We start from the raw sequence: 12,390 nt of genomic DNA on the forward strand, positions 1-12,390 counted from the left end.
GTGTTTTTGCACAAAGCTGCTGGTATATGTGCAACATTTCAAGGGCATCTCATCTTGAAACACTTCCAATAATTCACATGTTGACTTGTAAAGGCTAAAAGATGGAACGCACATGTCCAGCCACTATCATTCTTCAGGTGGGGAAGAGCTTTGAGGCTTTTCTTTTTTTTCCCTCTCTTTTTACAAGGGATTCTGCATTTGTGAAAAGCAGCAAGCCCGAAGGCAAGAGAGATTTATTGCGTCCACATTTTGTTTGACCTCTGCGCTACAGCAGTTTAAGGACGCTGCATCCTCTCCTCAAACCCCGCAGCTGCCGGAGGCTCCATTTTAAATCCCACTTTTCCCTTCGCATTAGCCTGTGTTTTCTCATATCCCCCCTCAAGCTCTCCAATCTCCCTTTCTTTACCCTTATCCCTATCAAAGGACACAGTATCTTTATGAACTTTCTGCCACGCTCCTGTTTTTTGTCCTGCTTAGTTTTATTTTCAACACAAATTCCAGGCCATTTAGTGACTTTCCTCACAATCCCTTTTCACTTTAAAATGAAAGTTTGAGGACTTTTAGATAAATACATGGAAGTGATTATGTTAGCAAATTTAAAAGCCGCAGCATTTTCTAAAGGCTTTCAGTGCAGTCATCATCTATTCAAAACATTGCTGGAGGAACCTTGTTTTAAAGTAAAGTAATGTGACGTTATTGTATTAACAGAAATGCACTTTTACTAATGGTTTCCAGCCCTAAGAATCAGACAAACAGTCATTGTTATGGAAGATGTTTTTGTGGGGGGTTTTGGAAGCAGAGATCTGTATCTGCATCTGTAAGGAAAACACTGTCTGAGCCCACATTTAGGCCAAAAACCTCCCCAAAACATTTTGAGATAAAATTGATCCAACATTATTTCAGCATTATCTCCGAAATGGAAACCATGACTTCATTCATGTGAACTATTTCAGCTGTACTCCAAGTACTTCCTCGAGTCATCTGTTATTGAAATCACAGAGTTTGTTTCCAGTGATCGGCTCCTTGCAGGTACAAACCATATCTGTTGCTGGAGAGAGAAACGGTAATTTTCTGGACCGCTGTTAGGATTGGACAGATAAGCGAGCACAGGGAGACGGGGGTCAGCACAAGGCCGCCTTCCTGTTGTGACATCACTCAAGTTGAAAGCCCAGGGGCGACACACAGAATTTATCACTTTCTCTTTATTGCCAAATGAAGCCCTTGAAGTTACTGCAGTTTGCATTTTTGGAGGCACAGACAAAAAGGGGTGATAAGGTCAAGGCAGGACTGGCCACATGGTTCTGTCTCCAGAAGGTTGTATCTATGAAATTGCTGGAGCCAGACTGTCTGGGTTTGGTTATCCAAATAAATGAATAACTATAATTATTCAACAACAGGTAAATTAAAGCATTCTTGGAAGGATAACTGAAATCCGCACTGAGTTTCTATGAAGCCTTTTATACACTTTGATGGCAGAAGCTCCTTTTTAAATTTAGCTATTGATTTCTGTATATTGACTGATCTTATTTTTTCCCTTTAAACATCTTAAAATATGTTTTTGAATCTCCAAAGTTCTGTCTTCTCCATTCATGTGAACCTTCTAGGTAGACAGCAATTGGTGTGCAGGGCATTGACGCTTTCACAGCCCTGGTAACTTTCAGTACTGGAAAAGAGAAACTATAGACAGATCGGAGCAGAAATCTGTGACAACAGATGATCCTAAGACAAACACAGCATGAAAATCTGCAGAGCTTCTTGACAACATGGGTTGTCTCTGAAGCTGACAAGAAGGTGCTGTAAAGAATGGTGAAAATCTTCAGAGGGCATTTATATTGACAGATACATAATCAGGCTACTGGACATCATGAGAGGCCCCTCCCACTCAGACCATGAACCTGCGTAGCCTCAACGCCCGTACAACAAGGCTGAGTGGACTCAGTGCCATGAGTTTCCATCTGCACTTTATCAGTTCATGTATGTGTTTTTGTTACTATATGATTTTTAAGTTATTATTAAGTGTTATTCGATTTTATTCTACTTATTATTTTAATACTGGTCTGGAAAACACATTTTGGTTTTCTTTCATATTTTTAACATGTTGAATGTCCGTAAATCTGTTTATCCATCAGCTATCACTGAGATCAGCTAAAGAGGCAGGACTGTGGCTGAGCTTGACCCTTGTGGCATCCCGTAATATGCACATGCTCCTTCTTTGTACTCCTTCACTTTTACTTGTGATTTTGCCACATCTGTTCATTTTCTGTGATGTTTTGGTCACATTGTGGTGCTGGCTCCTTTTGCTCAGCGGCCATCCCATGGGTACAAAACACCAGTTTAACTGTGGCTAATGTTAAAGTCTCATTCAAGGCCGATTTTTATTATTTGCTTTTTGATTGAATTAAATGTGCATAGTTGCACAATGCATAATTTGCATTATCAAATCTGCTCAATGCAGAGGGTATAGTTTTGTAGTTGAAGGTTAAACAAGTAACCCAAGCTAAAGCTGATTTTACATACATTTAAAACATGTTTGATTAAACTATATTAAACTGTGCAGTTACTGAGTTTGAATCCAAACCTCTCAACCAATCAGAACCTCTAATACTTGCTAATAACCCCTTGGGTTCAGTTCTGGCATGCACGTGTCTTGCCAAAAGAGTCTTAGATAAGAAAAACTGTATATGAGCAGCATTACCCTACTAATTTTTAAAGGACGAAGCACATGAAATAATGTTCTCCTGTTTTTGAAGATCTTGACTGACAAAAAGATTATTGTTCAATCTACTCGGAAGCAAATGCACTGAGATACACTTCACAGTGACCCATTTTCTCTAATGACAGAAGTATGAAGGGAATATTCCCACCCAGGTCCTTGTGACATTATGGCAAAACACCAAAAACTGCATCAACCAATGAAAAACGTTTTTCACTAGCAGCGAATCACTTCTTGGCAGTTCTGCTGCAGTTTGTTTGCTTAAAGCCCTCCCTTCTATCAGTAACAGATGCATACTTTATCCAATATGTCATAGACAGCTGTGAGTCGCAGAAATCTCGAAGGCGGTCTCCCTCCAGATAAAATTACAATGAAGTGTTTTGCTTTACAGATGTGGAACAAATCACCAGCTGACCAATTTTTCAGTTCCGTTATGAAAAAGAACATATTTGCAGTAATCTCATCTGTCTCAATCTGTCTTGTCTTCAGATTGTTAATCACAATTAACAACAACAACCACTTTTCTAGAAGAAATTCCTTTATCCTAACTCTTAAACTGGAGTCTGTTACGACATACACATGGAGGTATCTGCTGTTGATCACATGTCCCAAACAATCCTCCGGGGTTCCCCTCATTCTCACTTCTTCTGCCTTTCACATTCTCACCTCTTTCTTTTCTCTCGCTCTCTTTTCAGACTCCCTTTCTTATCCCCTGTCCCTGACTCCTCCTCCTCTACTCTCTGTTCCTTCCTCTCTGATCCGCAGCTGTGCCAGGACTTTTCTTCCCCCCTCAATGCCCCTCTCCTAGTACTGTAGATATAAAATTACAATGAAAAGATTCTGTATTTAAAGCTTACCCCTCCCTTCTCTTTAAACACTGTGCCACACCAGGAAAAAAAAAAAAAAGCTCAGAAACAAGAAAGAGCATGCAACTGAATAAAACTCAAAAAAGGCTCAAAGCCTCCACTTAGTGCTCTTATGTAGCCAAAGTAAATAGAGAGTGGCATGATGCACAGCAGACTTCAAGCTGTGTAAACCTTTGTTTGTTTGAATCTCATACGGCTGATCAAGTGAAACCTGAGCGGAAAATATCTAACACGTGAATTACCCGGTTATCCCACACCAGCCTTTGTGTTTGCGTTGCTTTTCTTTTTAATTTGAAGCGTTACAAAAATGCAAAATGCCAGTTTTAATGTTATTCATATGGACATAATTTCAAAGCTAGCACAGAGTAAATTACCACGCCAGCATGCGAGTTTGTTGCTCTTCTGGTTGAAATATACTAACTTTCCTCAATGTGCTGTAAACAGCTGAATGGTGAAGCAATAAAGACGGTTGATGTGTAAAGACTCCTGGCTGACACTAAGAATACAGCAAAGATATTTTTTTTTCCCAATATTTAACATTGGCTTCACCACTTTAATTCATTCTCATTAGCTTTGTCTCTTTTGGCAACTTCTCTGCAAAAGCATTTCACCCATTTGCTAAAACCATCGAGGTTAAATGGTGGCGATGAGTCACCGACAACAAGCAGACATTTCCACATCTCACTGGTCTGGCTCGATGTGAGACGCGTCTGTTTGGGAACACTGGCTGGACATTATGGCCAGTGGCCGGCACAGACTTCACATTGTGTTAACAGAATGCTCCCTTCTTTTTTACCCAAAAAAAAACCAAAAAAAACTCACTACCCCTCTGGACCTGCTGTGAGCTCTTCACATAATAGCCCAAAGAAGAAATGTCGCGAAACAAAGAAAGTCTTAAATAGGCAGAATTTTATTAGTCCAATCAGTCTTACTTTTTTCTGCAGCCAACACTTAGCAAGTCTTCTTGGTTTCTATTGCTGCTCCCAGATAGTTTGTTCATCTGCTGCGTGGACTATGACTTTAATCATAGACGACACTTCAATAAAAACCATACCCTCTGATGGGATCTGGATGGGATGATTAGAAAATACGAACCCTGTGTGTGCTGGAACTCTTAACATTCAAATCAAAATCCAATAGAAGAGGAGCTCAGTTTGGCCCTCACATTAAAGTGCTAAAATCCACTCGGCCTGACAAAACACCAGAAAGATTGTAATCGTTTCGTAAAAGTCTGAGATGGTGGACATTTTCCAGCTGCTAACAGTCTAATTCTGAATTCCTTACATGCTTATTGGCACTCTTGCTGGTCAACACCAAGAAAACTTAATAATATGGTACTGCTGACGAGTTCTTATAGCAGTACTTTTGTCTTTGAAACTAACTTAAATACAAATGTTCTGTACAAACATATGTGAAAAAGAAGTTTTCCACAGGAGTCCCTGCAATCCTGTGGAAAACTAAGTGTACCCAATGATTCAGCAGCTTGTAGGACCACCATGAGCAGCAGTAATTTGAAGAAATTGTTTCCTGTGTATCAGAATTTCACTGGGCCAGTGCAACGTGTGAAAGCTTTTTGTGTCACATGACTGCCAGATCTGAAAAAGTGAATCCAGTGTGGAAATGCCTGCATTCTAATGGCCAACAGGAGGTCAACTCCTGAAGTGAGATTAGCTGCCAATGAGAAAATGATCCTAATGACCTTGGTACCTTTTCTGGCTTCATTCTCTACTGCAACTGCTGAAATCAGTTCTGAATTTGTAGTTTTATGGCAAATAAATTAAATTAACTCCAAATTATGTAATCTGACTGAATCAAGGCATTCAGAAAAAAAAGCTTCCATAACAATTTTTTTAAAATTATTTGTGTAACGTACAATTTAATATGATTGTTTTCAGTGAAACGCAGTAATCTGCAGTATTTGCAGCTGCTGCAGTTTTATGACCACCTGGACAGAAAAGTACCTCAAAGCACTGCTCATATATGAGGCATTTCACTGTGAAGTCAGCTGTCCAACGAGTTGTTAACAGCATGTCTTAGGCCACACTGCTAACCCCTGTAACCCATGTAGCACCATTCAGTCACCCTCTTCAGTCGTAATATATACACAGTCAGGCCTCAGCTTAGAATTTGGGTCGGGCCGCAACCTGCAATTATGGCCGGCTGTCACCATTTTGTGGCATTCAAACAAGTCATGGTAGGACTTTAGAATTTGTTTCTGTAAGTTCATAGTCATCCAGGTCATGGTAGACTTAAGTGGTTGAGTTTACTGCAACCAGATGTCTTTTGTAAGTCCTTGAAGTCACTTCAGCTCTCATCCAAACAGCTTCTTCAGTTCTAAAAGCTTTCCGTCAGCCTTAAAATCACATTTTTTGAAGACTTGAGGTAATTTTGACTTTAAAATGTTTCATTTAAAACTGTAGGAGAAGTTGAAATTGCATGTGTTGAGATCTTTTTGCATTTCCCGTTATGACAATCAACTGATTCCCTCCACGGCAACTGTGGTTTACAGAATCATTACCTGGACCGAAGCACAAAGAAAGGTTTCCAGATGGGCTGTAACATCTCCTGAAAGCTACTACAGCAGCTTTTAAACAGTCACCAGAGGAGAGACAGAGAACATGTACAGAGGGAGTGCTACATTACACTGAGCCCTGCCAACCTGCAGAGGATAAGCTCCAGAGGGTAAAAGTCCCCCTGATCTGCAGGAAAAACTACAACCAGCTGTATCAACACTCGCTGAACAGGCTACGCACCAGCAATGGCTAACTGCTCAAAAGCATTATCATGAAGGCCATGTTTGTTTTCCTGGCATTTTGTGATGGACTATATTACTTTTTAATTGTGGAGAAAGATAATGTTTGCCTGAAAGCTTATAATCTTTACTTTCATGACCAATTAAAGGCCTGCTCCTGCAGTTTAGTACTGAAGTGACGTGGAGCTGGGGAGCTCACGAGACAGAGAGACTGAGAATGATTGGACAGAACATGAAACATTTTTTGACACATACTGAAAGGATGGAGCCTCGATTTTCCCAAATGAAAATCAATCTTTAGACTACTATTATCGTGTCTTCTTACAAACTTCACATCTCCAGATTTGTAAAAGAAACTTCTTGGGAGTTTTTTTGTTTTTTTAAATTGTTAAAATAGAAATCTAAAATTGAAAAGTTTCCGTTTCCTTATGATGCTGCACCAATCTGCTGCGGTGAAGAGAGAGCTGAGTGTGAAACCAAAGCTCTGCATTTACCGGTCGATCTCTTAACCTCACCTGTAGTTATGAGATTTGGGTAGTGTCCGGAAGAATGAGATCACAGGTACAAGCAGCAAGAAAGAGCTGCTCTCTTTCAGATCAAAAGGAGCCAAGCGAGGTGGCTTGGGTGTCTGATTAGGACAGGGGTGTCCAACTCCAGGCCTCAAGGGCCGGTGTCCTGCAGGTTTTAGATGTGTCCTTAATCCAACACAGCTGATTTAAATGGCTAAATTACCTCCTCAACATGTCTTGAAGTTCTCCAGAGGCCTGGTAATGAACTAATCATTTGATTCAGGTGTGTCAAAAACCTGCAGGACACTGGCCCTTGAGGTCTGGAGTTGGACACCCCTGGACTAGGATGTCTCTCAAATGACTCCTAGGACAGGTATTTCTAGCACGTCCTACCAAGAGGAGGCCCTGGGGCAGACCCAATACATGCTGGAGAGATCACATCTCTTGGCTGGCTTGGGAACACATCAGTGCCTAGGGATAGGGAGGTGTAGGCCTCTCTGCATAGACTGCTGCCCTCAAACCCAGATAAGCAGCAAGAAATTGGATGGATGGGGAACTTATTATACTTCCAGCTCCATATTTTTATTCTTTGACTTCACAAAAATAACTTAGCATGATTCATAGTTTAAAATAACACTCAGCTAAATCATTGGGAACCAACTCAGTTCAGCCACCTCATGAAAGCAGCCATTTAGACTCCTGTCTCTATAAGGTCACCCTCTCAATGACCCAGCTCTTCTGACTAGCTGACCCTTCCAGTCAGAAGGCTCAAACAGGACTATGTATGACAACATTCAGACAGTAGAAATAACTGCTGATGTTGAAGCATCCAAGAGTTTAGGCTTTTGGATCAAATAATGCTGACCTCATTATTTGACACTCAGGCTATGTAAGTGAAATAACAGAAAGGAATGAAAAGGAGTAGATAGTGGATCGTGTGAAATGTGCTTGGATTTTCATGCTCTATATACATAATCCTTCAGCGTAACGCTGATATAGTCACAGTGCACCTTTAATTTTAAAGCTTTACACTTTGTAGTGCTTTGCAACTATATTTAACACAGTATAAACATGAATTAAAATTAGCTTTATTTATTCAACTGTGACACAGAACTTGTGAATTAGTGGCCAAGCTCTTCCTCTGACTACCGTAGGGCTCAGTGTCAATTATAATTAAATTAGGACAATTGTAGCATTTGGGGAAACGAGCCTGTTCTGTGTTTACCGTCTGTCCTCTCATCCTCCTCCTACATAGACAAACTGAGAGGATCACAGGACAGATGGGCGAGCAAGTGACAATCAAGCGGCAGGAAACCTGTTAGGAGGAGCCATAATTGCACGGCCTTGGAACAAATAGCTACTTTAACTTGAACCTGTAAAGACAGGGGAGATGGGCTGTCCCCCTCAGACTGTTTAGGGTGTCTTTAACGTTGACAGATGTAAAACTTACTGGCTCACAGTTTACCTAAAGTCACACTGACACACTGTTTTATATTGGCCGTTTAACTTCCTCCCCTTCCAAATAAGACTTTTTTATATATTCCAAGTAGTGCCAAAGAGACTTTTTTAACATCTGGAAGTCATACTTTCCCCCAATCCTCCATTTTCTGACTGCAATACTCTGGTTTATAAGTAGTTCCCATGGTGCATCCCTGCATGAAAGCTCCTAATCAGCTCCACTGTCTCTACCACCAACACACCCCGGGTTTACAGTCTGACATTTCACATCAGTCGACATAACACCTCCTCAAACGTGTAACTGAAACAATATAAGACAATGTACAACCTGGTAAGGCTGACCCCCCTCCCCCTTCCCTTGTCTTGCCTTTAACTCTGGTAGAAGAAGGCGTGTAATCAAGTCATAGCTCAAAAATGCAGCATGTGTTTCTAATCAAAGCCGTCTGTGGACCTGGTTGAATTCACATGTTTGGACGTTTCAGCTTTAGTAGAAAACAGCCCATTTGTTGCGATGTCACTGATGTGGCAACAACAACTGGAACCAATTTAGGAGGCAGGGTGACCTCATGCTGGTCTGCTGATCTGGAGTACCAGATTTTTGCTTTGTGCTAATGGTTTCTCTCAAACAGAGGAAAAAATATGCTGGAGACGCTTTAAGATTTTGGCTGTGATGGAAATGAAAAAGCTGGTGATGATGAGACAAATGTAACTGCGAATACACTCAAAGTAAGCCAGCGGTGTCATGAGGACTGGGTGTTGAGTTTCTTTGATGTAAGGTGCAAAGTGCCATCTTTGAAGACGTTTTACAGCTCCGTCAGTGTCTGGAAGGAGTGGCCTCACACACACATGAACACAGACACACACAGAAAATGCATGATTTCTGTCCTTGGCTAAAACTCTGGGCACAGACTGCTGTTTCTTGTTATTGGAATCAGTATTTTATTGCTATTTTTTTCTGTGTTCACATCCTTAAACTTTCCTCCAAATATTACTGAAAAAATCTGCTTCTTCCAGCACAAGTTGTAGTTTTTCTTTGAGGCCTGCACTATATATTTTCTTTTATCCTGGTGTTCTGTGCTGGCGTCACCATTTCCAAGTGCGAGCTAAAAGTCTGCTCCTTGATCTCATTTTCCAAACCATGTTCTTATGCAGAAAACTTTCCACACATGTGCAGGCACATGTCTCTAATCTAGAGCTGTATCAACTAAAACGTTCAACATTTGTTTTGAACATGTTTTTTTTGTCTTCAAAGCATTGTGTTTGATTTTCAGTAACCTCAGTGTCCTATCTTTTTTTTATTCTCAACAAAAGCAAAATGTTGGCTAACAAAAGATTTCTGAGAGTATGACAACAGTTTCATCGACCATCTGCCAAGCTATGTTTTTAAGTTGCAGTTTCCCTATAAAAGTAGTTCCCTGTAACTAAATGGAATATGTAAATATTCTAATTTGACTTTGTAAACATTTGGATTGGATGATTTACTTTTTGAAGATTCTTTAGAATTCTTTCTAATGGCCTGCAGGGGGCTCCTCTGATTGCAAAATGTCAGATTATGAAGAAATCTACAGGCAAATTACCGATTTATGACCTCAGTAACCACTTTCCTAATGAGTTTACAGTCTCTGTTGTTAGTTCCAAGTTTCTTTAAATACAACATGCTGTTTATTTACTAAATTGCTTTCTTATTTGGGCTCAAAATGACAATAAAGCTAATGCTTTAGCAAATGCTTTAGGGCTGACCATTTGTTTTCCAAGCTGCTACTGTATAAATGTTTCTTAGTTCCCAATGCTCATTTGCTACATCCGGTTTCAAAACCCCAAGATGGCGATGGCCAAATTGCTCAGCTCAACACTTCAAGACAAGAACCAATTGTTTCACAGTGGCTACATTAAAATTGTATATACAGTCACCTGGTGGGAAAAAACACCTAATTAAAGACTGACCTTTTAATCATGCATTTAATCTGGCACAAGGATATATTTTAGCCCAATGAGTGATCTCACTGCAACACTAAGTGTGCTTCAGGAGTTCTGACATGAGTCATTCCAGACAGTAGAGGAAAACTGAAATAGTTTTTGGTCTTGCTGCAGACAGTTGTTAAAAACATGAAATGTAATAACTCTCAAGCAAAACCCATACAAGCAGAGTTGGTCACTGTCTCTTTAAAGCCCCCCTCATTAAGACATAAGTATATTGTTCCACAGGGCCTTGAACCACATTTTCCCTTAGTCAACAAAAACCACGGACTTTCCAAAGTTTTTATTTGGTTGAAATGCAACCATCTCCCCCCACCTATGTTCCATGGGAAAAAAAAGCATGCAAGATCGAGTACTGCTGAATATGAACAAATATGGAAAGTGAGATTTAACCAGCTAGAGTAGTGAGATGCTTAAAACATAGCTTCTAGGAGCTATAGAGAACAAACGGCAGAAACGTGCAGATGTGCACAGCTGGATCTCTTTGTATATTTAATTCAGGTTAAATACACTGATCATCAAATGTCAGCATTACATTTTGTGTTAAATTTCTTTGGTGCAGATGAAGTGTACACATGCTGCTTTCACCACAGGGTGGCACTCTATCCAGTGACCAACTATCACACCACAGCTTTACATGAAACTGAACCCAAAGAGCAAAAACAACTCATTTTGGTTAATTATATAAAGGAAAATAGCTTTTCTTTTTAATTACACTCTCTAACAGCAGTCCAGTGTTCAGTGTGCCCCATGACATCACGAGGAGAACAAGTCAGTCCCTGTGACGACACAAGACATCAAACACTCCGGTGAGGAAAAAAATAAGCTGGAAGCGTGGTTCAAGTAAAACAAGAACTCTCAGGTGTTCCAGGTCGCAGCTTTGCCAGCTGGAGACATCAGCAGCCCCACAGTCTCAGTGACTCCAGCAGCATCTCTGCTCCTCACATCTGCCCTGAATTAACATGTAGCATGTGTTCCCTCAAAGCTGAAATTCTTTTCACAGATGTACAATGTAAGGGGGTGGGGGGCAGGGGTGGGGGTTGTGGTGACACTTAATGAATCTTCCAAAGTGGTAGAGTCGTGCAGGAGTAATGTAATACCACAAAGGTCCTCGTTTCCCTGCTCTGCACATTTTCACTGCCTCAGGGTGACATCACTCGCAATCACTGACAGATTTCCACTGAACTGTTTTCTGACATGCAGAGCTTCTTTTTTTGCCATTAGCAAATATCCACAAGATTCTCTTTTCGTATTAATCATCTTTAAGCCTGAAACAGACTCTTCAGTGGGCTGGAAACATTTCTCATCCACTCCAGAACAAGTCAGTGGGGCAAATTAAGTTGTCATGTGCAAGGAGAATTCAACAAACCAGCAAAAACCCCGTCTATCTAAAATAGCTTCTCCTAAATCAAAATAACACTTAATTACATTTCTGCAATATTAATAATCAACATAAGTCTATACAGCCAAGCCTAATTTGTACTTCAAAGTTTTCTCATGCCTGCACAAAAAGTCCAAGCCAGTATCTTAAGGTTAGCCACCTTCACACATTATCACCAACAACAATAGGTGTTAACATAAGCAGCTGATGGGGTTCACTTACCGCTGGTCTGAGATGAAACAATCAAAACCTGAGCAACGGAGACCAGCAGAAAAAGGAAAATCCTTAAATGCACAAAGCTCTCCATGTCTATAAGAAAGACATGAGCTGTCCTTGTGTGCAAAGCGAGGGGAAAAGGGATGAGAAGAAGAAAAAAAATGTTCAGGTTATCACTGCACCACCATGAATACAAGAGTGCCTCTCCTTGTAAGCAGCAGACCCAACCCTGACTGCGAGAGTGCTTTTTTTTGTGTAGTTACAGCTTTAAATGAGAAGAATGCTGGCGAGCCTAATTTTCCTCCCCCTTTTGTCAGCCCTCTCCCATAACCATCCTCTCACAGGCTTTGTGGCTGTGAGAGAACTACACCCATGTTCACAAGCTCTCATAGTTTCCAGTGTTTCTTTTTATCTATCTTAAAAACTGAGCCGTCTTTACTCTGACGCATAGAAAAAGATGTCAAGGAGGAGATAAGAAAAATGACTTTGCTTGTTTGAAGGTGATTTTTTGTTTCTTT

General features: G+C 40.5%; 1 protein-coding gene across 1 annotated transcript in view; it reads right to left on the bottom strand.

Moving 5' to 3' along the window:
* col5a2a (collagen, type V, alpha 2a) overlaps window positions 1–12,149 on the bottom strand; it is a 40,680-nt gene extending 28,531 nt beyond the window's left edge. Inside the window, exon 1 of the mRNA XM_005925773.3 lies at window positions 11,879–12,149. Coding sequence (XP_005925835.1) covers window positions 11,879–11,963 — 85 coding nt within the window. The 5' untranslated portion in view covers window positions 11,964–12,149. The remainder of the gene's footprint in view (window positions 1–11,878) is intronic.
* Window positions 12,150–12,390: the final 241 nt, after the last annotated feature.

Source organism: Haplochromis burtoni, unplaced genomic scaffold, assembly GCF_018398535.1.
Source record: "Haplochromis burtoni strain Fernald_Lab_line unplaced genomic scaffold, NCSU_Asbu1 Contig_87, whole genome shotgun sequence".
Taxonomy (NCBI): domain Eukaryota; kingdom Metazoa; phylum Chordata; class Actinopteri; order Cichliformes; family Cichlidae; genus Haplochromis; species Haplochromis burtoni.